The 26,107-nt window shown below is 51.3% G+C and overlaps 1 protein-coding gene across 1 annotated transcript in view; it reads right to left on the bottom strand.

Moving 5' to 3' along the window:
* The window catches only part of LOC144675696 (complement factor B-like), a gene marked incomplete at its 3' end in the record, with an annotated part of 63,024 nt that extends 39,180 nt beyond the window's left edge, over positions 1-23,844 (bottom strand). Inside the window, exons 1-3 of the mRNA XM_078536329.1 lie at positions 23,836-23,844; positions 22,917-23,118; positions 20,725-20,910 (exon numbers count right to left, since the gene is read on the bottom strand). Coding sequence (XP_078392455.1) covers positions 20,725-20,910; positions 22,917-23,118; positions 23,836-23,844 — 397 coding nt within the window. The remainder of the gene's footprint in view (positions 1-20,724; positions 20,911-22,916; positions 23,119-23,835) is intronic.
* Positions 23,845-26,107: the final 2,263 nt, after the last annotated feature.

Consider the following 26,107-nt stretch of genomic DNA (forward strand, 5'->3'; position numbering starts at 1 on the left):
GTGTGTGAGTGTCAGCGTGTGAGTGTCAGTGTGTCACTGTGTGAGTGTGTCAGTGTGAGTGTCTGTGTGTGAGTGTGTGAGTGTGTGTGTGTGAGTGTGTGTGTGTGAGTGTCAGTGTGTGAGTGTGTGTGTGTGTGTGTGAGTGTGGGTGTGGGTGTGTGAGTGTCAGTGTGTCAGTGTGTGAGTGTGTCAGTGTGAGTGTCAGTGTGTGAGTGTGTCAGTGTGTGAGTGTCAGTGTGTGAGTGTGTGTGTGAGTGTCAGTGTGTGAGTGTGAGGGTGTGTGTTTGAGTGTCAGTGTGTGTGTGTCAGTGTGTGAGTGTCAGTGTGTGTGTCAGTGTGTGAGTGTCAGTGTGAGAGTGTGTGTGTGTGAGTGTCTGTGTGTGAGTGTCAGTGTGTGAGTGTGTGTGTGAGTGTCAGTGTGTGAGTGTGAGGGTGTGTGTTTGAGTGTCAGTGTGTGTGTGTCAGTGTGTGAGTGTGTGTATGAGTGTCAGTGTGTGAATGTCAGTGTGTGTGTGTGAGTGTCAGTGTGTGAGTGTCAGTGTGTGAGTGTCAGTGTGTGTGTCAGTGTGTGAGTGTCAGTGTGTGACTTTCAGTGTGTGTGAGTCAGTGTGTGAGTGTGTCAGTGTGAGTGTCAGTGTGTGAGTGTCAGTGTGTGAGTGTCAGTGTGTGAGTGTGTCAGTGTGTGAGTGTGTGTGTGAGTGTGTGTGTGAGTGTCAGTGTGTGAGTGTGTGTGTGAGTGTCAGTGTGTCAGTGTGCGTGTGAGTGTCAGTGTGTGTGTCAGTGTGTGAGTGTCAGTGTGTGAGTGTCAGTGTGTGAGTTTCAGTGTGTAAGTTTCAGTGTGTGAGTGTGTGTGTGAGTGTCAGTGTGTGAGTGTCAGTGTGTGTGTGTGTCAGTGTGTGTGTCAGTGTGTGTGTCAGTGTGTGAGTGTCAGTGTGTAAGTTTCAGTGTGTGAGTGTGTGTGTGTGTGTCAGTGTGTGAGTGTCAGTGTGTGTGTGTCAGTGTGTGAGTGTTAGTGTGTGAGTGTCAGTGTGTGAGTGTGTGTGTGTGAGTGTCAGTGTGTGAGTGTTAGTGTGTGAGTGTCAGTGTGCGAGTGTGTGTGTGTGAGTGTCAGTGTGTGAGTGTGTGTGTGGGTGTGTGAGTGTCAGCGTGTGAGTGTCAGTGTGTCACTGTGTGAGTGTGTCAGTGTGAGTGTCTGTGTGTGAGTGTGTGAGTGTGTGTGTGTGAGTGTGTGTGTGTGAGTGTCAGTGTGTGAGTGTGTGTGTGGGTGTGTGAGTGTGGGTGTGGGTGTGTGAGTGTCAGTGTGTCAGTGTGTGAGTGTGTCAGTGTGAGTGTCAGTGTGTGAGTGTGTCAGGGTGTGAGTGTCAGTGTGTGAGTGTGTGTGTGAGTGTCAGTGTGTGAGTGTGAGGGTGTGTGTTTGAGTGTCAGTGTGTGTGTGTCAGTGTGTGAGTGTCAGTGTGTGTGTCAGTGTGTGAGTGTCAGTGTGAGAGTGTGTGTGTGTGAGTGTCAGTGTGTGAGTGTCAGTGTGTGTGTGTCAGTGTGTGAGTGTGTGTGTGAGTGTCAGTGTGTGAATGTCAGTGTGTGTGTGTGTGTGTGTGTGTGTGAGTATCAGTGTGTGAGTGTCAGTGTGTGAGTGTCAGTGTGTGAGTGTCAGTGTGTGTGTCAGTGTGTGAGTGTCAGTGTGTGACTTTCAGTGTGTGTGAGTGTCAGTGTGTGTGTCAGTGTGTGAGTGTGTCAGTGTGTGAGTGTGTCAGTGTGTGAGTGTGTCAGTGTGAGTGTCAGTGTGTGAGTGTCAGTGTGTGAGTGTGTCAGTGTGTGAGTGTGTGTGTGAGTGTGTGTGTGAGTGTCAGTGTGTGAGTGTGTGTGTGAGTGTCAGTGTGTCAGTGTGCGTGTGAGTGTCAGTGTGTGTGTCAGTGTGTGAGTGTCAGTGTGTGAGTGTGTGAGTGTCAATGTGTGAGTTTCAGTGTGTAAGTTTCAGTGTGTGAGTGAGTGTGTGAGTGTCAGTGTGTGAGTGTCTGTGTGTGAGTGTGTGAGTGTCTGTGTGTGAGTGTGTGTGTGTGAGTGTCAGTGTGTGAGTGTGTGTGTGGGTGTGTGAGTGTGGGTGTGTGAGTGTCAGTGTGTCAGTGTGTGAGTGTGTCAGTGTGAGTGTCAGTGTGTGAGTGTGTCAGCGTGTGAGTGTCAGTGTGTGAGTGTGTCAGTGTGAGTGTCAGTGTGTGAGTGTGAGGGTGTGTGTTTGAGTGTCAGTGTGTGTGTGTCAGTGTGTGAGTGTCAGTGTGTGTGTCAGTGTGTGAGTGTCAGTGTGAGAGTGTGTGTGTGTGAGTGTCAGTGTGTGAGTGTCAGTGTGTGTGTGTCAGTGTGTGAGTGTGTGTGTGAGTGTCAGTGTGTGAATGTCAGTGTGTGTGTGAGTGTCAGTGTGTGAATGTCAGTGTGTGTTTGTGTGTGTGTGTGTGTGTGAGTATCAGTGTGTGAGTATCAGTGTGTGAGTGTCAGTGTGTGAGTGTCAGTGTGTGAGTGTCAGTGTGTGTGTCAGTGTGTGAGTGTCAGTGTGAGTTTCAGTGTGTGTGAGTGTCAGTGTGTGTGTGTCAGTGTGTGAGTGTGTCAGTGTGTGAGTGTGTCAGTGTGAGTGTCAGTGTGTGTGTCAGTGTGTGAGTGTGTCACTGTGTGAGTGTGAGGGTGTGTGTTTGAGTGTCAGTGTGTGTGTGTCAGTGTGTGAGTGTCAGTGTGTGTGTCAGTGTGTGAGTGCCAGTGTGAGAGTGTGTGTGTGTGAGTGTCAGTGTGTGAGTGTCAGTGTGTGTGTGTCAGTGTGTGAGTGTGTGTGTGAGTGTCAGTGTGTGAATGTCAGTGTGTGTGTGTGTGTGTGTGTGTGTGTGTGAGTATCAGTGTGTGAGTGTCAGTGTGTGAGTGTCAGTGTGTGAGTGTCAGTGTGTGTGTCAGTGTGTGAGTGTCAGTGTGTGACTTTCAGTGTGTGTGAGTGTCAGTGTGTGTGTCAGTGTGTGAGTGTGTCAGTGTGAGTGTGTCAGTGTGTGAGTGTGTCAGTGTGAGTGTCAGTGTGTGAGTGTCAGTGTGTGAGTGTGTCAGTGTGTGAGTGTGTGTGTGAGTGTGTGTGTGAGTGTCAGTGTGTGAGTGTGTGTGTGAGTGTCAGTGTGTCAGTGTGCGTGTGAGTGTCAGTGTGTGTGTCAGTGTGTGAGTGTCAGTGTGTGAGTGTGTGAGTGTCAGTGTGTGAGTTTCAGTGTGTAAGTTTCAGTGTGTGAGTGAGTGTGTGAGTGTCAGTGTGTGAGTGTCTGTGTGTGAGTGTGTGAGTGTGTGTGTGTGAGTGTCGGTGTGTGAGTGTGGGTGTGTGAGTGTCAGTGTGTCAGTGTGTGAGTGTGTCAGTGTGAGTGTCAGTGTGTGAGTGTGTCAGGGTGTGAGTGTCAGTGTGTGAGTGTGTGTGTGAGTGTCAGTGTGTGAGTGTGAGGGTGTGTGTTTGAGTGTCAGTGTGTGTGTGTCAGTGTGTGAGTGTCAGTGTGTGAGTGTCAGTGTGTGAGTGTCAGTGTGAGAGTGTGTGTGTGTGAGTGTCAGTGTGTGAGTGTCAGTGTGTGTGTGTCAGTGTGTGAGTGTGTGTGTGAGTGTCAGTGTGTGAATGTCAGTGTGTGTGTGTGTGTGTGTGAGTATCAGTGTGTGAGTGTCAGTGTGTGAGTGTCAGTGTGTGAGTGTCAGTGTGTGTGTCAGTGTGTGAGTGTCAGTGTGAGTTTCAGTGTGTGTGAGTGTCAGTGTGTGTGTGTCAGTGTGTGAGTGTGTCAGTGTGTGAGTGTGTCAGTGTGAGTGTCAGTGTGTGTGTCAGTGTGTGAGTGTGTCAGTGTGTGAGTGTGTGTGTGAGTGTGTGTGTGAGTGTCAGTGTGTGAGTGTGTGTGTGAGTGTCAGTGTGTGAGTGTGTGTGTGAGTGTCAGTGTGTCAGTGTGCGTGTGAGTGTCAGTGTGTGTGTCAGTGTGTGAGTGTCAGTGTGTGAGTGTCAGTGTGTGAGTGTGTGAGTGTCAGTGTGTGAGTTTCAGTGTGTAAGTTTCAGTGTGTGAGTGAGTGTGTGAGTGTCAGTGTGTGTGTGTCAGTGTGTGAGTGTCAGTGTGTGAGTGTGTCAGTGTGTGTGTCAGTGTGTGAGTGTCAGTGTGTAAGTTTCAGTGTGTGAGTGTGTGTGTGAGTGTCAGTGTGTGTGTGTCAGTGTGTGAGTGTGTGTGTGTGAGTGTCAGTGTGTGAGTGTGTGTGTGTGAGTGTCAGTGTGTGAGTGTGTGTGTGAGTGTCAGTGTGTGAGTGTCAGTGTGTGAGTGTGTCAGTGTGAGTGTCAGTGTGAGTGTCAGTGTGTAAGTTTCAGTGTGTGAGTGTGTTTGTGAGTGTCAGTGTGTGTATGTGTCAGTGTGTGAGTGTCAGTGTGTGTGTGTCAGTGTGTGAGTGTGTCAGTGTGTGAGTGTCAGTGGGTGTGTGTCAGTGTGAGTGTCAGTGTGTGAGTGTGTGTGTGTGAGTGTCAGTGTGTGAGTGTGTGTGTGAGTGTCAGTGTGTGAGTGTCAGTGTGTGAGTGTGTCAGTGTGAGTGTCAGTGTGAGTGTCAGTGTGTAAGTTTCAGTGTGTGAGTGTGTTTGTGAGTGTCAGTGTGTGTATGTGTCAGTGTGTGAGTGTCAGTGTGTGTGTGTCAGTGTGTGAGAGTGTCAGTGTGTGTGTGTCAGTGTGTGTGTGTCAGTGTGTGAGTGTGTCAGTGTGTGAGTGTCAGTGTGTGTGTGTCAGTGTGTGTGTGTCAGTGTGTGAGTGTGTGTGTGTGTGTGTGTGTGTGTGTGAGTGTCAGTGTGAGTGTCAGTGTGTGAGTGTGTGTGTGTGTGTGAGTGTCAGTGTGTGAGTATCACTGTGTGAGTGTGTCAGTGTGAGTGTCAGTGTGTGAGTGTGTGTGTCAGTGTGTGAGTGTCAGTTTGTGAGTGAGTGTGTGTGTGTCAGTGTGTGAGTGTCAGTGTGTGAGTGTGTCAGTGTGTGAGTGTCAGTGTGTGAGTGTCAGTGTGTGAGTGTGTCAGTGTGTTAGTTTCAGTGTGTGAGTGTGTCAGTGTGTGAGTGTCAGTGTGTGAGTGTGTCAGTGTGTGAGTGTCAGTGTGTGAGTGTGTCAGTGTGTGAGTGTCAATGTGTGAGTGTCAGTGTGTGAGTGTCAGTGTGAGTGTCAGTCTGTGAGTGTGTCAGTGTGTGAGTGTGTCAGTGTGTGAGTTTCAGTGTGTGAGTTTCAGTGTGTCAGTGTGAGTGTCAGTGTGTGAGTGTCAGTGTGTGAGTGTCAGTGTGTGAGTGTCAGTGTGTGTGTCAGTGTGTGAGTGTCAGTGTGTGACTTTCAGTGTGTGTGAGTGTCAGTGTGTGTGTGTGTGTGTGTGAGTGTCAGTGTGTGAGTATCACTGTGTGAGTGTGTCAGTGTGAGTGTCAGTGTGTGAGTGTGTGTGTCAGTGTGTGAGTGTCAGTTTGTGAGTGAGTGTGTGTGTGTCAGTGTGTGAGTGTCAGTGTGTGAGTGTGTCAGTGTGTGAGTGTCAGTGTGTGAGTGTCAGTGTGTGAGTGTGTCAGTGTGTTAGTTTCAGTGTGTGTGTGTCAGTGTGTGAGTGTCAGTGTGTGAGTGTGTCAGTGTGTGAGTGTCAGTGTGTGAGTGTGTCAGTGTGTGAGTTTCAGTGTGTGAGTGTCAGTGTGTGTGTCAGTGTGTGTGTCAGTGTGTGAGTGTGTCAGTGTGTGAGTGTCAGTGTGTGAGTGTGTCAGTGTGTGAGTTTCAGTTTGTGAGTGAGTGTGTGTGAGTGTCAGTGTGTGAGTGTCAGTGTGTGAGTGTGTCAGTGTGTGAGTTTCAGTGTGTGAGTGTCAGTGTGTGTGTCAGTGTGTGAGTGTGTCAGTGTGTGAGTGTGTCAGTGTGTGAGTGTCAGTGTGTGAGTGTGTCAGTGTGTGAGTTTCAGTGTGTGAGTGTGTCAGTGTGTGAGTTTCAGTGTGTGAGTGTCAGTGTGTGTGTCAGTGTGTGAGTGTGTCAGTGTGTGAGTGTGTCAGTGTGTGAGTGTCAGTGTGTGAGTGTGTCAGTGTGTGAGTTTCAGTTTGTGAGTGAGTGTGTGTGAGTGTCAGTGTGTGAGTGTCAGTGTGTGAGTGTCAGTGTGTGAGTGTGTCAGTGTGTGAGTGTGTCAGTGTGTGAGTGTGTCAGTGTGTGTGTGTCAGTGTGTGAGTGCTAGTGTGTGAGTGTCAGTGTGTGAGTGTGTGTGTGTGAGTGTCAGTGTGTGAGTGTGTGTGTGGGTGTGTGAGTGTCAGTGTGTGAGTGTCAGTGTGTCAGTGTGTGAGTGTGTCAGTGTGAGTGTCTGTGTGTGAGTGTGTGAGTGTGTCAGTGTGAGTGTCAGTGTGTGTGTGTGTGTGTGGGTGTGTGATTGTGGGTGTGGGTGTGTGAGTGTCAGTGTGTCAGTGTGTGAGTGTGTCAGTGTGAGTGTCAGTGTGTGAGTGTGTCAGTGTGTGAGTGTCAGTGTGTGAGTGTGTGTGTGAGTGTCAGTGTGTGAGTGTGAGGGTGTGTGTTTGAGTGTCAGTGTGTGTGTGTCAGTGTGTGAGTGTCAGTGTGTGTGTCAGTGTGTGAGTGTCAGTGTGAGAGTGTGTCAGTGTGTGTGAGTGTCAGTGTGTGAGTGTCAGTGTGTGTGCAGTGTGTGACTTTCAGTGTGTGAGTGTGTCAGTGTGTGAGTGTGTCAGTGTGTGAGTGTGCCAGTGTGTGAGTGTGTCAGTGTGTGTGAGTGCCAGTGTGTGAGTGTCAGTGTGTGTGTCAGTGTGTGACTTTGAGTGTGTGTGAGTCTCAGTGTGTGAGTGTGTCAGTGTGTGAGTGTGTCAGTGTGTGCGTGTCAGTGTGTGAGTGTCAGTGTGTGAGTGTGTGTGTGAGTGTGTGTGTGAGTGTCAGTGTGTGAGTGTCAGTGTGTGTGTGTCAGTGTGTGAGTGTGTGTGTGAGTGTCAGTGTGTGAATGTCAGTGTGTGTTTGTGTGTGTGTGTGTGTGTGAGTATCAGTGTGTGAGTGTCAGTGTGTGAGTGTCAGTGTGTGAGTGTCAGTGTGTGAGTGTCAGTGTGTGTGTCAGTGTGTGAGTGTCAGTGTGTGACTTTCAGTGTGTGTGAGTGTCAGTGTGTGTGTGTCAGTGTGTGTGTGTCAGTGTGTGAGCGTGTCAGTGTGTGAGTGTGTCAGTGTGTGAGTGTCACTGTGTCAGTGTGTGTGTGAGTGTGTGTGTGAGTGTCAGTGTGTGTGTGTCAGTGTGTGAGTGTCAGTGTGTGAGTGTGTGAGTGTGAGTGTCAGTGTGTGAGTGTCAGTGTGTGAGTGTCAGTGTGTGAGTGTCAGTGTGTGAGTGTGTGTGTGAGTGTCAGTGTGTGAGTGTGTGTGTGAGTGTCAGTGTGTCAGTGTGTGTGAGTGTCAGTGTGTGTGTCAGTGTGTGAGTGTCAGTGTGTGAGTGTCAGTGTGTGAGTTTCAGTGTGTAAGTTTCAGTGTGTAAGTGTGTGTGTGAGTGTCAATGTGTGAGTGTCAGTGTGTGAGTGTGTCAGTGTGTGTGTGAGTGTGTGAGTGTCAGTGTGTAAGTTTCAGTGTGTGAGTGTGTGTGTGAGTGTCAGTGTGTGAGTGTCAGTGTGTGAGTGTGTCAGTGTGTGAGTGTCAGTGTGTGAGTGTGTGTGTGTGAGTGTCAGTGTGTGAGTGTCAGTGTGTGAGTGTCAGTGTCTGAGTGTGTCAGTGTGTGAGTGTCAGTGTGTGAGTGTGTCAGTGTGTGAGTGTGTGTGTGAGTGTGTGTGTGAGTGTCAGTGTGTGAGTGTCAGAGTGTGTGTGTGTCAGTGTGAGTGTCAGTGTGTGAGTGTGTGTGTGAGTGTCAGTGTGTATGTGTCAGTGTGTGAGTGTGTGTATGAGTGTCAGTGTGTGAGTGTGTGAGTGTGAGAGTCAGTGTGTGAGTGTCAGTGTGTGAGTTTCAGTGTGTGAGTGTGTCAGTGTGAGTGTCAGTGTGTGAGTGTGTGTGTGTGAGTGTCAGTGTGTGAGTGTGTCAGTGTGTGTGTCAGTGTGTTAGTGTCAGTGTGTAAGTTTCAGTGTGTGAGTGTGTGTGTGAGTGTCAGTGTGTGAGTGTCAGCGTGTGAGTGTGTCAGTGTGTGAGTGTCAGTGTGTGAGTGTGTGTGTGTGAGTGTCAGTGTGTGAGTGTCAGTGTGTGAGTGTGTCAGTGTGTGAGTGTCAGTGTGTGAGTGTGTCAGTGTGTGAGTGTGTGTGTGTGAGTGTCAGTGTGTGAGTGTCAGTGTGTGAGTGTGTGTGAGTGTCAGTGTGTGAGTGTCAGTGTGTGAGTGTGTCAGTGTGTGAGTGTCAGTGTGTGAGTGTGTCAGTGTGTGAGTGTGTGTGAGTGTGTCTGTGAGTGTCAGTGTGTGAGTGTCACAGTGTGTGTGTGTCAGTGTGAGTGTCAGTGTGTGAGTGTCAGTGTGTGAGTGTCAGTGTGTGAGTGTGTGTGTGAGTGTCAGTGTGTGAGTGTGTCAGTGTGAGTGTCAGTGTGAGTGTCAGTGTGTAAGTTTCAGTGTGTGAGTGTGTTTGTGAGTGTCAGTGTGTGTATGTGTCAGTGTGTGAGTGTCAGTGTGTGTGTGTCAGTGTGTGAGTGTGTCAGTGTGTGAGTGTCAGTGTGTGTGTGTCAGTGTGTGTGTGTCAGTGTGTGAGTGTGTCAGTGTGTGAGTGTCAGTGTGTGTGTGTCAGTGTGTGTGTGTCAGTGTGTGAGTGTGTGTGTGTGTGTGTGTGTGTGTGTGTGAGTGTCAGTGTGAGTGTCAGTGTGTGAGTGTGTGTGTCAGTGTGTGAGTGTCAGTGTGTGAGTGTGTTTGTGTGAGTGTCAGTGTGAGTGTCAGTGTGTGAGTGTGTGTGTGTGTGTGTGTGAGTGTCAGTGTGTGAGTATCACTGTGTGAGTGTGTCAGTGTGAGTGTCAGTGTGTGAGTGTGTGTGTCAGTGTGTGAGTGTCAGTTTGTGAGTGAGTGTGTGTGTGTCAGTGTGAGTGTCAGTCTGTGAGTGTGTCAGTGTGTGAGTGTGTCAGTGTGTGAGTTTCAGTGTGTGAGTGTGTCAGTGTGTGAGTGTCAATGTGTGAGTGTCAGTGTGTGAGTGTCAGTGTGAGTGTCAGTCTGTGAGTGTGTCAGTGTGTGAGTGTGTCAGTGTGTGAGTTTCAGTGTGTGAGTTTCAGTGTGTCAGTGTGAGTGTCAGTGTGTGAGTGTCAGTGTGTGAGTGTCAGTGTGTGAGTGTCAGTGTGTGTGTCAGTGTGTGAGTGTCAGTGTGTGACTTTCAGTGTGTGTGTGTGTCAGTGTGTGTGTGTGTGTGTGTGAGTGTCAGTGTGTGAGTATCACTGTGTGAGTGTGTCAGTGTGAGTGTCAGTGTGTGAGTGTGTGTGTCAGTGTGTGAGTGTCAGTTTGTGAGTGAGTGTGTGTGTGTCAGTGTGTGAGTGTCAGTGTGTGAGTGTGTCAGTGTGTGAGTGTCAGTGTGTGAGTGTCAGTGTGTGAGTGTGTCAGTGTGTTAGTTTCAGTGTGTGAGTGTGTCAGTGTGTGAGTGTCAGTGTGTGAGTGTGTCAGTGTGTGAGTGTCAGTGTGTGAGTGTGTCAGTGTGTGAGTTTCAGTGTGTGAGTGTCAGTGTGTGTGTCAGTGTGTGTGTCAGTGTGTGAGTGTGTCAGTGTGTGAGTGTCAGTGTGTGAGTGTGTCAGTGTGTGAGTTTCAGTTTGTGAGTGAGTGTGTGTGAGTGTCAGTGTGTGAGTGTCAGTGTGTGAGTGTGTCAGTGTGTGAGTTTCAGTTTGTGAGTGAGTGTGTGTGAGTGTCAGTGTGTGAGTGTCAGTGTGTGAGTGTCAGTGTGTGAGTGTCAGTGTGTGAGTGTGTCAGTGTGTGAGTGTGTCAGTGTGTGTGTGTCAGTGTGTGAGTGTTAGTGTGTGAGTGTCAGTGTGTGAGTGTGTGTGTGTGAGTGTCAGTGTGTGAGTGTGTGTGTGGGTGTGTGAGTGTCAGTGTGTGAGTGTCAGTGTGTCAGTGTGTGAGTGTGTCAGTGTGAGTGTCTGTGTGTGAGTGTGTGAGTGTGTCAGTGTGAGTGTCAGTGTGTGTGTGTGTGTGTGGGTGTGTGATTGTGGGTGTGGGTGTGTGAGTGTCAGTGTGTCAGTGTGTGAGTGTGTCAGTGTGAGTGTCAGTGTGTGAGTGTGTCAGTGTGTGAGTGTCAGTGTGTGAGTGTGTGTGTGAGTGTCAGTGTGTGAGTGTGAGGGTGTGTGTTTGAGTGTCAGTGTGTGTGTGTCAGTGTGTGAGTGTCAGTGTGTGTGTCAGTGTGTGAGTGTCAGTGTGAGAGTGTGTCAGTGTGTGTGAGTGTCAGTGTGTGAGTGTCAGTGTGTGTGCAGTGTGTGACTTTCAGTGTGTGAGTGTGTCAGTGTGTGAGTGTGTCAGTGTGTGAGTGTGCCAGTGTGTGAGTGTGTCAGTGTGTGTGAGTGCCAGTGTGTGAGTGTCAGTGTGTGTGTCAGTGTGTGACTTTGAGTGTGTGTGAGTCTCAGTGTGTGAGTGTGTCAGTGTGTGAGTGTGTCAGTGTGTGCGTGTCAGTGTGTGAGTGTCACTGTGTGAGTGTGTATGTGAGTGTGTGTGTGAGTGTCAGTGTGTGAGTGTCAGTGTGTGTGTGTCAGTGTGTGAGTGTGTGTGTGAGTGTCAGTGTGTGAATGTCAGTGTGTGTTTGTGTGTGTGTGTGTGTGTGAGTATCAGTGTGTGAGTGTCAGTGTGTGAGTGTCAGTGTGTGAGTGTCAGTGTGTGAGTGTCAGTGTGTGTGTCAGTGTGTGAGTGTCAGTGTGTGACTTTCAGTGCGTGTGAGTGTCAGTGTGTGTGTGTCAGTGTGTGTGTGTCAGTGTGTGAGTGTGTCAGTGTGTGAGTGTGTCAGTGTGTGAGTGTCACTGTGTCAGTGTGTGTGTGAGTGTGTGTGTGAGTGTCAGTGTGTGTGTGTCAGTGTGTGAGTGTCAGTGTGTGAGTGTGTGAGTGTGAGTGTCAGTGTGTGAGTGTCAGTGTGTGAGTGTCAGTGTGTGAGTGTGTCAGTGTGTGAGTGTGTCAGTGTGTGTCAGTGTGTGAGTGTCAGTGTGTGAGTGTGTGTGTGAGTGTCAGTGTGTGAGTGTGTGTGTGAGTTTCAGTGTGTCAGTGTGTGTGAGTGTCAGTGTGTGTGTCAGTGTGTGAGTGTCAGTGTGTGAGTGTCAGTGTGTGAGTTTCAGTGTGTAAGTTTCAGTGTGTAAGTGTGTGTGTGAGTGTCAGTGTGTGAGTGTCAGTGTGTGAGTGTGTCAGTGTGTGTGTCAGTGTGTGAGTGTCAGTGTGTAAGTTTCAGTGTGTGAGTGTGTGTGTGAGTGTCAGTGTGTGAGTGTCAGTGTGTGAGTGTGTCAGTGTGTGAGTGTCAGTGTGTGAGTGTGTGTGTGTGAGTGTCAGTGTGTGAGTGTCAGTGTGTGAGTGTCAGTGTCTGAGTGTGTCAGTGTGTGAGTGTCAGTGTGTGAGTGTGTCAGTGTGTGAGTGTGTGTGTGAGTGTGTGTGTGAGTGTCAGTGTGTGAGTGTCAGAGTGTGTGTGTGTCAGTGTGAGTGTCAGTGTGTGAGTGTGTGTGTGAGTGCCAGTGTGTATGTGTCAGTGTGTGAGTGTGTGTATGAGTGTCAGTGTGTGAGTGTGTGAGTGTGAGAGTCAGTGTGTGAGTGTCAGTGTGTGAGTTTCAGTGTGTGAGTGTGTCAGTGTGAGTGTCAGTGTGTGAGTGTGTGTGTGTGAGTGTCAGTGTGTGAGTGTGTCAGTGTGTGTGTCAGTGTGTGAGTGTCAGTGTGTGACTTTCAGTGTGTGTGTGTGTCAGTGTGTGTGTGTGTGTGTGTGAGTGTCAGTGTGTGAGTATCACTGTGTGAGTGTGTCAGTGTGAGTGTCAGTGTGTGAGTGTGTGTGTCAGTGTGTGAGTGTCAGTTTGTGAGTGAGTGTGTGTGTGTCAGTGTGTGAGTGTCAGTGTGTGAGTGTGTCAGTGTGTGAGTGTCAGTGTGTGAGTGTCAGTGTGTGAGTGTGTCAGTGTGTTAGTTTCAGTGTGTGAGTGTGTCAGTGTGTGAGTGTCAGTGTGTGAGTGTGTCAGTGTGTGAGTGTCAGTGTGTGAGTGTGTCAGTGTGTGAGTTTCAGTGTGTGAGTGTCAGTGTGTGTGTCAGTGTGTGTGTCAGTGTGTGAGTGTGTCAGTGTGTGAGTGTCAGTGTGTGAGTGTGTCAGTGTGTGAGTTTCAGTTTGTGAGTGAGTGTGTGTGAGTGTCAGTGTGTGAGTGTCAGTGTGTGAGTGTGTCAGTGTGTGAGTTTCAGTTTGTGAGTGAGTGTGTGTGAGTGTCAGTGTGTGAGTGTCAGTGTGTGAGTGTCAGTGTGTGAGTGTGTCAGTGTGTGAGTGTGTCAGTGTGTGTGTGTCAGTGTGTGAGTGTTAGTGTGTGAGTGTCAGTGTGTGAGTGTGTGTGTGTGAGTGTCAGTGTGTGAGTGTGTGTGTGGGTGTGTGAGTGTCAGTGTGTGAGTGTCAGTGTGTCAGTGTGTGAGTGTGTCAGTGTGAGTGTCTGTGTGTGAGTGTGTGAGTGTGTCAGTGTGAGTGTCAGTGTGTGTGTGTGTGTGTGGGTGTGTGATTGTGGGTGTGGGTGTGTGAGTGTCAGTGTGTCAGTGTGTGAGTGTGTCAGTGTGAGTGTCAGTGTGTGAGTGTGTCAGTGTGTGAGTGTCAGTGTGTGAGTGTGTCAGTGTGAGTGTCAGTGTGTGAGTGTGTGTGTGTGAGTGTCAGTGTGTGAGTGTCAGTGTGTGAGTGTCAGTGTCTGAGTGTGTCAGTGTGTGAGTGTCAGTGTGTGAGTGTGTCAGTGTGTGAGTGTGTGTGTGAGTGTGTGTGTGAGTGTCAGTGTGTGAGTGTCAGAGTGTGTGTGTGTCAGTGTGAGTGTCAGTGTGTGAGTGTGTGTGTGAGTGTCAGTGTGTATGTGTCAGTGTGTGAGTGTGTGTATGAGTGTCAGTGTGTGAGTGTGTGAGTGTGAGAGTCAGTGTGTGAGTGTCAGTGTGTGAGTTTCAGTGTGTGAGTGTGTCAGTGTGAGTGTCAGTGTGTGAGTGTGTGTGTGTGAGTGTCAGTGTGTGAGTGTGTCAGTCTGTGTGTCAGTGTGTGAGTGTCAGTGTGTGACTTTCAGTGTGTGTGTGTGTCAGTGTGTGTGTGTGTGTGTGTGTGAGTGTCAGTGTGTGAGTATCACTGTGTGAGTGTGTCAGTGTGAGTGTCAGTGTGTGAGTGTGTGTGTCAGTGTGTGAGTGTCAGTTTGTGAGTGAGTGTGTGTGTGTCAGTGTGTGAGTGTCAGTGTGTGAGTGTGTCAGTGTGTGAGTGTCAGTGTGTGAGTGTCAGTGTGTGAGTGTGTCAGTGTGTTAGTTTCAGTGTGTGAGTGTGTCAGTGTGTGAGTGTCAGTGTGTGAGTGTGTCAGTGTGTGAGTGTCAGTGTGTGAGTGTGTCAGTGTGTGAGTTTCAGTGTGTGAGTGTCAGTGTGTGTGTCAGTGTGTGTGTCAGTGTGTGAGTGTGTCAGTGTGTGAGTGTCAGTGTGTGAGTGTGTCAGTGTGTGAGTTTCAGTTTGTGAGTGAGTGTGTGTGAGTGTCAGTGTGTGAGTGTCAGTGTGTGAGTGTGTCAGTGTGTGAGTTTCAGTTTGTGAGTGAGTGTGTGTGAGTGTCAGTGTGTGAGTGTCAGTGTGTGAGTGTCAGTGTGTGAGTGTGTCAGTGTGTGAGTGTGTCAGTGTGTGTGTGTCAGTGTGTGAGTGTTAGTGTGTGAGTGTCAGTGTGTGAGTGTGTGTGTGTGAGTGTCAGTGTGTGAGTGTGTGTGTGGGTGTGTGAGTGTCAGTGTGTGAGTGTCAGTGTGTCAGTGTGTGAGTGTGTCAGTGTGAGTGTCTGTGTGTGAGTGTGTGAGTGTGTCAGTGTGAGTGTCAGTGTGTGTGTGTGTGTGTGGGTGTGTGATTGTGGGTGTGGGTGTGTGAGTGTCAGTGTGTCAGTGTGTGAGTGTGTCAGTGTGAGTGTCAGTGTGTGAGTGTGTCAGTGTGAGTGTCAGTGTGTGAGTGTGAGGGTGTGTGTTTGAGTGTCAGTGTGTGTGTGTCAGTGTGTGAGTGTCAGTGTGTGTGTCAGTGTGTGAGTGTCAGTGTGAGAGTGTGTCAGTGTGTGTGAGTGTCAGTGTGTGAGTGTCAGTGTGTGTGCAGTGTGTGACTTTCAGTGTGTGAGTGTGTCAGTGTGTGAGTGTGTCAGTGTGTGAGTGTGCCAGTGTGTGAGTGTGTCAGTGTGTGTGAGTGCCAGTGTGTGAGCGTCAGTGTGTGTGTCAGTGTGTGACTTTGAGTGTGTGTGAGTCTCAGTGTGTGAGTGTGTCAGTGTGTGAGTGTGTCAGTGTGTGCGTGTCAGTGTGTGAGTGTCACTGTGTGAGTGTGTATGTGAGTGTGTGTGTGAGTGTCAGTGTGTGAGTGTCAGTGTGTGTGTGTCAGTGTGTGAGTGTGTGTGTGAGTGTCAGTGTGTGAATGTCAGTGTGTGTTTGTGTGTGTGTGTGTGTGTGAGTATCAGTGTGTGAGTGTCAGTGTGTGAGTGTCAGTGTGTGAGTGTCAGTGTGTGAGTGTCAGTGTGTGTGTCAGTGTGTGAGTGTCAGTGTGTGACTTTCAGTGCGTGTGAGTGTCAGTGTGTGTGTGTCAGTGTGTGTGTGTCAGTGTGTGAGTGTGTCAGTGTGTGAGTGTGTCAGTGTGTGAGTGTCACTGTGTCAGTGTGTGTGTGAGTGTGTGTGTGAGTGTCAGTGTGTGTGTGTCAGTGTGTGAGTGTCAGTGTGTGAGTGTGTGAGTGTGAGTGTCAGTGTGTGAGTGTCAGTGTGTGAGTGTCAGTGTGTGAGTGTGTCAGTGTGTGAGTGTGTCAGTGTGTGTCAGTGTGTGAGTGTCAGTGTGTGAGTGTGTGTGTGAGTGTCAGTGTGTGAGTGTGTGTGTGAGTGTCAGTGTGTCAGTGTGTGTGAGTGTCAGTGTGTGTGTCAGTGTGTGAGTGTCAGTGTGTGAGTTTCAGTGTGTAAGTTTCAGTGTGTAAGTGTGTGTGTGAGTGTCAGTGTGTGAGTGTCAGTGTGTGAGTGTGTCAGTGTGTGTGTCAGTGTGTGAGTGTGAGTGTGTAAGTTTCAGTGTGTGAGTGTGTGTGTGAGTGTCAGTGTGTGAGTGTCAGTGTGTGAGTGTGTCAGTGTGTGAGTGTCAGTGTGTGAGTGTGTGTGTGTGAGTGTCAGTGTGTGAGTGTCAGTGTGTGAGTGTCAGTGTCTGAGTGTGTCAGTGTGTGAGTGTCAGTGTGTGAGTGTGTCAGTGTGTGAGTGTGTGTGTGAGTGTGTGTGTGAGTGTCAGTGTGTGAGTGTCAGAGTGTGTGTGTGTCAGTGTGAGTGTCAGTGTGTGAGTGTGTGTGTGAGTGTCAGTGTGTATGTGTCAGTGTGTGAGTGTGTGTATGAGTGTCAGTGTGTGAGTGTGTGAGTGTGAGAGTCAGTGTGTGAGTGTCAGTGTGTGAGTTTCAGTGTGTGAGTGTGTCAGTGTGAGTGTCAGTGTGTGAGTGTGTGTGTGTGAGTGTCAGTGTGTGAGTGTGTCAGTGTGTGTGTCAGTGTGTGAGTGTCAGTGTGTAAGTTTCAGTGTGTGAGTGTGTGTGTGAGTGTCAGTGTGTGAGTGTCAGTGTGTGAGTGTGTCAGTGTGTGAGTGTCAGTGTGTGAGTGTGTGTGTGTGAGTGTCAGTGTGTGAGTGTCAGTGTGTGAGTGTGTCAGTGTGTGAGTGTCAGTGTGTGAGTGTGTCAGTGTGTGAGTGTGTGTGTGTGAGTGTCAGTGTGTGAGTGTCAGTGTGTGAGTGTGTGTGAGTGTCAGTGTGTGAGTGTCAGTGTGTGAGTGTGTCAGTGTGTGAGTGTCAGTGTGTGAGTGTGTCAGTGTGTGAGTGTGTGTGAGTGTGTGTGTGAGTGTCAGTGTGTGAGTGTCACAGTGTGTGTGTGTCAGTGTGAGTGTCAGTGTGTGAGTGTCAGTGTGTGAGTGTCAGTGTGTGAGTGTGTGTGTGAGTGTCAGTGTCTGAGTGTCAGTGTGTGAGTGTGTCAGTGTGAGTGTCAGTGTGAGTGTCAGTGTGTAAGTGTCAGTGTGTGAGTGTGTTTGTGAGTGTCAGTGTGTGTATGTGTCAGTGTGTGAGTGTCAGTGTGTGTGTGTCAGTGTGTGAGTGTGTCAGTGTGTGAGTGTCAGTGTGTGTGTGTCAGTGTGTGTGTGTCAGTGTGTGAGTGTGTCAGTGTGTGAGTGTCAGTGTGTGTGTGTCAGTGTGTGTGTGTCAGTGTGTGAGTGTGTGTGTGTGTGTGTGTGTGTGTGTGTGAGTGTCAGTGTGAGTGTCAGTGTGTGAGTGTGTGTGTCAGTGTGTGAGTGTCAGTGTGTGAGTGTGTTTGTGTGAGTGTCAGTGTGAGTGTCAGTGTGTGAGTGTGTGTGTGTGTGTGTGTGTGTGTGTGTGAGTGTCAGTGTGTGAGTATCACTGTGTGAGTGTGTCAGTGTGAGTGTCAGTGTGTGAGTGTGTGTGTCAGTGTGTGAGTGTCAGTTTGTGAGTGAGTGTGTGTGTGTCAGTGTGTGAGTGTCAGTGTGTGAGTGTGTCAGTGTGTGAGTGTCAATGTGTGAGTGTCAGTGTGTGAGTGTCAGTGTGAGTGTCAGTCTGTGAGTGTGTCAGTGTGTGAGTGTGTCAGTGTGTGAGTTTCAGTGTGTGAGTTTCAGTGTGTCAGTGTGAGTGTCAGTGTGTGAGTGTCAGTGTGTGAGTGTCAGTGTGTGAGTGTCAGTGTGTGTGTCAGTGTGTGAGTGTCAGTGTGTGACTTTCAGTGTGTGTGAGTGTCAGTGTGTGTGTGTGTGTGTGTGTGAGTGTCAGTGTGTGAGTATCACTGTGTGAGTGTGTCAGTGTGAGTGTCAGTGTGTGAGTGTGTGTGTCAGTGTGTGAGTGTCAGTTTGTGAGTGAGTGTGTGTGTGTCAGTGTGTGAGTGTCAGTGTGTGAGTGTGTCAGTGTGTGAGTGTCAGTGTGTGAGTGTGTCAGTGTGTGAGTGTCAGTGTGTGAGTGTCAGTGTGTGAGTGTGTCAGTGTGTTAGTTTCAGTGTGTGAGTGTGTCAGTGTGTGAGTGTCAGTGTGTGAGTGTGTCAGTGTGTGAGTGTCAGTGTGTGAGTGTGTCAGTGTGTGAGTGTCAGTGTGTGAGTGTCAGTGTGTGAGTGTGTCAGTGTGTTAGTTTCAGTGTGTGAGTGTGTCAGTGTGTGAGTGTCAGTGTGTGAGTGTGTCAGTGTGTGAGTGTCAGTGTGTGAGTGTGTCAGTGTGTGAGTTTCAGTGTGTGAGTGTCAGTGTGTGTGTCAGTGTGTGTGTCAGTGTGTGAGTGTGTCAGTGTGTGAGTGTCAGTGTGTGAGTGTGTCAGTGTGTGAGTTTCAGTTTGTGAGTGAGTGTGTGTGAGTGTCAGTGTGTGAGTGTCAGTGTGTGAGTGTGTCAGTGTGTGAGTTTCAGTGTGTGAGTGTCAGTGTGTGTGTCAGTTTGTGAGTGTGTCAGTGTGTGAGTGTCAGTGTGTGAGTGTCAGTGTGTGAGTGTGTCAGTGTGTGAGTTTCAGTTTGTGAGTGAGTGTGTGTGAGTGTCAGTGTGTGAGTGTCAGTGTGTGAGTGTCAGTGTGTGAGTGTGTCAGTGTGTGAGTGTGTCAGTGTGTGAGTTTCAGTGTGTGAGTTTCAGTGTGTCAGTGTGAGTGTCAGTGTGTGAGTGTCAGTGTGAGTGTCAGTGTGTGAGTGTCAGTGTGTTTGTGTGTCAGTGTGTGTGTGTCAGTGTGTGTGTGTCAGTGTGTGAGTGTCAGTGTGTGTGTGTGTGTGTGTGAGTGTGGGTGTGTGTGTGTGTGTGAGTGTGGGTGTGTGTGTGTGTGAGTGTCAGTGTGTGTGTGTGAGTGTGAGTGTGAGAGTGTCAGTGTGTGAGTGTGTGTGAGTGTCAGTGTGTGAGTGTGTCAGTGTGTGAGTGTCAGTGTGTGAGTGTGTGTGTGTGTCAGTTTGTGAGTGTCAGTGTGTGAGTGTCAGTGTGTGAGTGTCAGTGTGTGAGTGTCAGTGTGAGTGTCAGTGTGAGAGTGTCAGTGTGTGAGTGTCAGTGTGTGAGTGTGTCAGTGTGAGTGTCAGTGTGTGAGTGTCAGTGTGTGAGTGTCAGTGTGTGAGTGTGTGTGTGTGAGTGTCAGTGTGTGAGTGTCAGTGTGTGAGTGTGTGTGAGTGTCAGTGTTTCAGTGTGTGTGTGAGTGTCAGTGTGTGAGTGTCAGTGTGTGAGTGTGTCAGTGTGTGTGTGTCAGTGTGTGAGTGTGTGTGTGAGTGTCAGAGTGTGTGTGTGTGTGAATGTCAGTGTGTGAGTGTCAGTGTGTGAGTGTCAGTGTGTGAGTGTCAGTGTGTGAGTGTGAGTGTCAGTGTGTGTGTCAGTGTGTGAGTTTCAGTGTGTGAGTGTGTCAGTGTGAGTGTCAGTGTGTGAGTGTCAGTGTGTAAGTTTTAGTGTGTGAGTGTGTGTGTGAGTGTCAGTGTGTGAGTGTGTCAGTGTGTGAGTGTCAGTGTGTGAGTGTGTGTGTGTGTCAGTTTGTGAGTGTCAGTGTGTGAGTGTCAGTGTGTGAGTGTCAGTGTGTGAGTGTCAGTGTGAGTGTCAGTGTGAGAGTGTCAGTGTGTGAGTGTCAGTGTGTGAGTGTGTCAGTGTGAGTGTCAGTGTGTGAGTGTCAGTGTGTGAGTGTCAGTGTGTGAGTGTGTGTGTGTGAGTGTCAGTGTGTGAGTGTCAGTGTGTGAGTGTGTGTGAGTGTCAGTGTTTCAGTGTGTGTGTGAGTGTCAGTGTGTGAGTGTCAGTGTGTGAGTGTGTCAGTGTGTGTGTGTCAGTGTGTGAGTGTGTGTGTGAGTGTCAGAGTGTGTGTGTGTGTGAATGTCAGTGTGTGAGTGTCAGTGTGTGAGTGTCAGTGTGTGAGTGTCAGTGTGTGAGTGTGAGTGTCAGTGTGTGTGTCAGTGTGTGAGTTTCAGTGTGTGAGTGTGTCAGTGTGAGTGTCAGTGTGTGAGTGTCAGTGTGTAAGTTTTAGTGTGTGAGTGTGTGTGTGAGTGTCAGTGTGTGGGTGTCAGCGTGTGAGTGTCAGTGTGTGAGTGTGACAGTGTGTGAGTTTCAGTGTGTCAGTGTGAGTGTCAGTGTGTGAGTGTGTCAGTGTGAGTGTCAGTGTGTGAGTGTCAGTGTGTGAGTGTCAGTGTGTGAGTGTGTGTGTGTGAGTGTCAGTGTGTGAGTGTCAGTGTGTGAGTGTGTGTGTGTGAGTGTCAGTGTGTGAGTGTCAGTGTGTGAGCGTGTGTGAGTGTCAGTGTTTGAGTGTGTGTGTGAGTGTCAGTGTGTGAGTGTCAGTGTGTGAGTGTGTGTGTGTGAGTGTCAGTGTGTGAGTGTCAGTGTGTGAGTGTCAGTGTTTGAGTGTGTGTGTGAGTGTCAGTGTGTGAGTGTCAGTGTGTGAGTGTGTATGTCGAGGGGATTTGGTTGCACACCGGGTGTGAGATCAGCAAACTGCACCCTCGGTCCTGGGCGCAGTCTCACCTTTCCCTGCCCTGTGTGGATAGAACCCGGAGTACAGGGCAAATTCTCCCAAATTGTGGATGATCCAAATCCCGGACACATTGGGAACTGTCGGCAGGGCAGTGTAGAACTCCCAAAGGACATGGGCAGCTGGGTGGAGCGGACAGACAGATGACATTTAACGCAGAGAAGTGTGAGGTGATTCATTATGGTCGGAAGAACGCAGAGGGACAATATAAAATAAAGGGGGCAATTCTAAAGGGCGTCATGAGTAGGGGAACCTGGGAGTATATGTGAATAACTCATTGAAGGGGGCAGGACAGGTTGAGAGAGCGGGTAATAAAGCAGACAGTACCCTGGGCTTTATTAATAGGGGCAGAGAGTACAAGAGCAAGGAGGTTATGTTGAACTTGTATAAGGCACTAGTTCAGCCTCAGCTGGAGTATTGTGTCCAGTTCTGAGCTCCGCACTTTAGGAAGGATGTGAGGGAATTGGAGAGAGAGAGAGAGAGTGCGGGAAAGATTCACGGGAATGGTTCCAGGGACGAGGAACTTCAGTTCCATGGATCGACTGGAGAAGTTGGGACTGTTCTCCTCGGAGAAGAGAAGGTCGAGAGGAGATTTGATCGAGATGTTCAAAACCACGAGTGGGTCTGGGACAGAGTGGATCGGGAGAAACTGTTCCCATTGGGGGAAGGATGGAGAAGCAGAGGGACACGGGTTGAAGGCGATGGGTAAAAGGAGCGACGGAGACACGAGGAGAAACTTTTTCACCCAGCGAGGGGTTAGGATCTGGGATGTGCTGCCTGAGAGTGTGGGGGAAGGAGGGTCAATCGAGGGGGTTAGGGTCTGGAACGCGCTGCCTGAGAGTGTGGGGGAAGGAGGGTCAATCGAGGGGGTTAGGATCTGGAACGCGCTGCCTGAGAGTGTGGCGGGGGGAGGGTCACTCGAGGGGTTAGGGTCTGGAACGCGCTGCCTGAGAGTGTGGGGGAGGGAGGGTCACTCGAGGGGGTTGGAGAGGGAAAGGGAGACCGAACAGTGGGAACTGGGAGAGAAGTTTGGAGGGGAGGGGAGGGGGGAGCCACTGGGTTAGTAACTCATTTGGGTGCCGAAACGACGGGCTGAATGGCCTCCAACAAGGCTGTCCCGCGATTCTCCGTGTTTTCGGAGGTGGGGGGAGGGGGGTAGGGACATTCCAGAGTTCCCCCTCCTCCCCCCACCTCCCCCACCCCACCCCCCGCCTCGGAGACCCTCCTTACCTCCTGCATCGCAGACCGTGGTCCTCCCACTCCAACGCCCGTTGGGCAGGCAGGTCCGGTTCCGGGAGCCAATCAGCTGGAAGCCTTGGTCGCACTCGAACTCGATGGTCTCGTTGACGGCGTAGCTGATCTTCCGGGGGTAGAAGAACCCGTTCTCGATGTAGGTGGGCCCCACGCACTTGTAGGCTGACGGTGGTGGGGGCGGTGGGGTGGGGTGGTGGGGGGGAAGAGATTGGAGGGAAAGGAAGAGTGGGTCAAGTCCTTGAGTCATTCACCGTCGGTCTCCCCTCGCACCGCAACGCGAGAGGGAGGAGAGGCATCCAAGTAGCAAAAACAGCATGGGGAGGGGGTGGTGGGTGGGGGTGGGGGCAGTTTAACAGCTTGCGGACAACACCTTCAACTTATCTTGCGCTTTCCCCGGGCCGAAACACGCCAAGGATCGTCGCCAAGCGCTTCGAACACGTCGGCTGTCGACTGGCGAGAGACGAAGGACAGGTGTGCCTTTCTTCTACCCCCCACCTCCGGCAGATGGGTTCAGGACCCGCGACCATAGTGGACCAACGCCTCAGCCCGGGCGGGGATGCCAACAGCGGCCCAAGCAATCCCTGGCCACGCGCGGCGCGCCCTGACTGCGACCGCGCCAGCGACATCGCGGCAATGCGCCCGAGGCAGAAACGACGCCAGGGTCGGGTAGGCCCCCCCCGGCGGGTTTGCCAGCTCAAGCGGCCGAGCGAGCGGGAAAAACAGCGGCGGTAAATTTACCCACGCCACTAAACGCTTAGCAAGAAACGCGGTCGGAAACGCCTGACCTGCTGAACTCCTAACGCAGGACCGTCGTCGGTTGACCGAGCGCCTGCAATTCTAAGTCCGGTGCGTTCCAGACGTAAATATCCCAAAAAGAATACTGACGATATTATCAAAGCTCGGGCAGGCTGATCGACATGAAGGGGGATCTCGTTGGGGTTGGGTTTCCTGGTGATCACAGTCTCGAGGAACCCCCACCCGTGAAGGATGTTGAACGGGTGGGCCAAGGTCGGGGTAGAAGAAGGGCGTACCTTTCCTTCGTACCCCACCACCGGCGGGAGGGAGACAAGGCGTCCAGAGTTCCACCCCTTCCGGCGGGAGACCGGACCGGCCCATCCAGGCGTGGACAGGGGCCTGGGAGGGCGTCGGTTGGCCCAGGCGAGGGGAAAGATGGCAAGTGTCGGTGAGGGAACACCTTCAACGACCTTTTAGCCCCTCGGTTGAGTTAAAGTTCTGGCACCATGAAATTGTAGAGGCTCAGAGCCTCTATAGAGGCATAGACTATTTTCTAAATGGGGAGATATCTGGAGTGCAAAGGGACTTGGGAGTCCTAGTCCAGGATTCTCTTAAGGTTAACTTGCAGGTTGAGTCGGTAGTTAGGAAGGCAAATGCAATGTTGGCATTTATTTCCAGAGGACTAGAATATAAAAGCAGGGATGTGCTGCTGAGGCTTTATAAGGCTCTGGTCAGACCACATTTAGAATATTGTGAGCAATTTTGGGCCCCGTATCTCAGGAAGGATGTGCTGGGCCCTGGTGAGGGTCAGGAGGAGGTTCACGAGAACGATCCCAGGAATGAAAGGCTTAACATATGAGGAACGTTTGAGGACTCCGGGTCTATACTCGATGGAGTTTAGAAGGATGAGGGGGGATCTGATTGAAACTTACAGAATACTGAAAGGCCTGGATAGAGTGGACATGGGGAAGATGTTTCCATTAGTAGGAGAGACTAGGACCTGAGGGGCACAGCCTCAGAGTAAAGGGAAGACCTTTTAGAACAGAGATGAGGAGAAACGTCTTTAGCCCAGAGAGTGGGTGAATCTATGGAATTCATTGCCACAGAAGGCTGTGGAGGCCCTGATCTAGTGGAATGGGGGAGAGCAGGAGGGAGGGGGCTGAGTGGCCTATTTCTGCTACCCCTCCTTGCCTCTCCACCCCCACCAGCCCCCAGCAACCGCTACCATCCTGTGTAACCCACCCCCTCCCACCCCGAGCCCCCGTGCGGAGGCTGGTCCCTGAGCTGGGGGGACCCCAGGAAGAGGGGAGCGGGGCAGCCCGGGGGGGGCGGGGTGGGGGTGGGGGTGGGGGTCGTTGGCGAGCGCCCCGGGGGGGAGGGGAGGGGGTGGGGTGCGCACAGGATGCCAGCGGAGACAGAGACCAGCCACTTACCCAGGCACTTGGCGGCGTGGGAGTGCTCCCGGAAGGCATTGCGGAGAGGGCTCCAGCTCCCGCTGGGCAGGCACACCCTCCAGCTGACCGGGTAGGCGCGCTGGGTACCCGGGCAGACGTACCGCAGCACCCCGCCCGCTCGCCGGTCTTCGGGGTACAGCACCCGCCCTCCCCAGATACGCTCGGTGCCATTGCACAGCCTCTCTGCAAGAGAGAGAGACACAACGGCACTGAGGGCAGTCACGCACCCACCTGCAGCGAGGCCTTCAGCTGTCTCCCGCCCCCTCCCTCCCTCCCTCTCTCTCCCTCTCTGTCGCCCGCTCCTCCCTCCCTCCCTCTCTCTCTCCCTCTCTGTCGCCCGCTCCCTTCCTCCCTCCCTCTCTCTCTCTCTCCATCCCTCCGTCGCTCTCTCCACCTCTATCTCCCTCCCTCCCTCCCTCTCTCTCTCTCTCTGTCGCCCGCTCCCTCCCTCCCTCCCTCTCTCTCTCCCTCTCTGTCGCCCGCTCCCTTCCTCCCTCCCTCTCTCTCTCTCTCCATCCCTCCGTCGCTCTCTCCACCTCTATCTCCCTCCCTCCCTCCCTCTCTCTCTCTCTCTGTCGCCCGCCCCTCCCTCCCTCCCTCTCTCTCTCTCTCTCTGTCGCCCGCTCCCTCCCTCCCTCCCTCTCTCTCTCTCTCTGTCTCCCGCTCCCTCCCTCCCTCTCTCTCTCTCTCTCTCTCTATCCCTCCATCGCTCTCTCCGCCTCTATCTCCCTTCCTCCCTCCCTCTCTCTCTCTCTCCATCCCTCCATCGCTCTCTCCGCCTCTATCTCCCTTCCTCCCTCCCTCTCTCTCTCTCTCCATCCCTCCATCGCTCTCTCCGCCTCTATCTCTCTCTCTCTCTCCATCCCTCTGTCCCTCTCTCCGCCTCTATCTCTCTCACTCTCTCCATCCCTCCGTCCCTCTCTGCGTCTCTATCTCCCCTAATCCCTCTCTCTCTCTCTCTCTCTCCATCCCTCCGTCCCTCTCTCCGCCTCTATCTCTCTCTCTCTCTCCATCCCTCCATCACTCTCTCTGCCTCTATCTCCCTTGCTCCCTCTCTCTCTCTCTCTCTCCATCCCTCCGTCCCTCTCTCCGCCTCTATCTCTCTCTCTCTCTCCATCACTCCGTCGCTCTCTCCGCCTCTATCTCCCTTGCTCCCTCTCTCTCTCTGTTTGCCTGACGCTCGCTCTCCCCATGCTCACTCTCTCTCTCCTTCTCTGTCTCTCTCCTTCATTCTCCTCCCGCCACTCACTCACACAACCTGCCTCACTCTCTCTCTGTCTCCTCCTCTAACCCAGTCTCTCTCTCTCCCTCTCTCTGTCTCTCTCTCTCTCTCTGTCTCTCTCTCTCCCTCTCTTTGTCAGTCTCTCTCTCTCTCTCTCTCACGCTGCCTCCACACTCTCTCGCACTCTGTCTCTCTCTCTCTCTCCCTCCACACTCTCTCACACTCTCTCTCTCTCTCACGCTCCCTCCACACTCTCTCACACTCTGTCTCTCTCTCTCTCACTCTCCCTCCACACTCTCTCACACTCTCTCTCTCTCTCTCTCACGCCACCCTCCACACTCTCTCGCACTCTGTCTCTCTCTCTCTCTCTCTCCCTCCACACTCTCTCACACTCTCTCTCTCTCTCACATGCCTTCCACACTCTCTCGTTCTCTGTCTCTCTCTCTCACACTTTCTCCACACTCTCTAGTACTTTGTCTCTCTCTCTCACGCTCCCTCCACACTCTCTCGCACTCTCTCTCTCTCACTCTCTCTCTCCCTCCACACTCTCTCGCATCTCTCTCTCTCTCTCACGCTCCCTCCACGCTCTCTCATTCTCTGTCTCTCTCTCATGCACTCCACACTCTTGCACTCTGTCTCTCTCTCTCTCTCTCACGCTCCCTCCACACTCTCTCGTACTCTGTCTCTCTCTCTCTCTCTCACGCTCCCTCCACTCTCTCTCTCGCACTCTGTCTCTCTCTCTCTCTCAATCACACTCCCTCCACACTCTCTCATACTCTGTCTCTTTCTTTCCCTGTATCTCTCTCTCTCTCTCCCTCCACACTCTCTCGTACTCTGCCTCTCTCTCTCTGTCTCTCTCTCTGTCCCCACTGCCTGATTTGACCCATGAAGATGGAGAGGAGTATAGAATGAGAGATTGGAGATGGAGGGAGAGAGAAGGGGTATTGCTGATGGAGGGAGATAATGAGTGAAGGGATTGGAAAGGTATACAGAGATAGAGTGAGGATTTGGAGATGCAGGAAGGGAGGTAGTGTGGGATTTGAGATGGAGAGAGAGATTGAGGGCTTGGAGGTGTGTATAGTTAGGTAGTGAGGGTTTGGAGGGGGAGAGAGAGAGATAGAGTGAGGGTTTGGAGATGGAGGGAGAGGGAGAATGAGGGATTGAAGATGGAGTGAGAGAGTGAGTGATTGGAATTGCAGAAAGAGAGAGAGAGAGTGAGGGATTGGAGATGGAGGGGAAAGAGGGTGAGGGATTGGAGAAGGAGAGAAAGAGAGAATGAGGGTTTGCAGATGGTGAGAGCGGGAGAGTGCGGGATTGGAGATGGAGGGAGAGAGAGTGAGAGATTGCAGATGGAGAGAGGGAGAGAGAGACAAAGATAGGAGATGGAGAGAGAGAGAGTGAGGCATTGGCAATGGAGAGAGAGAGTGTAAGGCATTGGCGATGGAGAGAGAGAGAGTGATGGATTGGAGATGGAGAGAAAGAGTGAGGGGTGGGTGATGGAGAGAGAAAGAGAGTGAGGGATTGGAGATGGAGAGAGAGAGTGTGAGAGATCGAGAGATGGAGAGAGAGAGTGAGGAATTGGAGATGGAGAGAGAGAGAGTGAGAGATTGGAGATGGAGAGAGAGGGTGAGGCATTGGAGATGGAGAGAGAGTGTGTGAGGGGTTGGAGATGGAGAGAGAAAGAGGGTGAGGGATTGGAGATGGAGAGAGAGAGTGGGAGGTTGGAGATGGAGAGATAGAGTGAGGCATTGGAGATGGAGAGAGAGCGTGAAGGATTGGAGTTGGAGAGAGTGAGGGATTGGAGTTGGAGAGTGAGTGGGGATTGGAGGTGGTGAGAGAGAGTGAGGAATGGAGATGGACAGAGAAAGAGAGGGTGAGGCATTGGCGATGGGGAGAGAGAGAGAGAGTAAGGCGTTGGCAATGGGGGAGAGAGTGTGAGGGATTCAGG

This window comes from Cetorhinus maximus, unplaced genomic scaffold (genome assembly GCF_964194155.1).
Source record: "Cetorhinus maximus unplaced genomic scaffold, sCetMax3.hap1.1 HAP1_SCAFFOLD_1104, whole genome shotgun sequence".
Classification (NCBI taxonomy): Eukaryota; Metazoa; Chordata; class Chondrichthyes; order Lamniformes; family Cetorhinidae; genus Cetorhinus; species Cetorhinus maximus.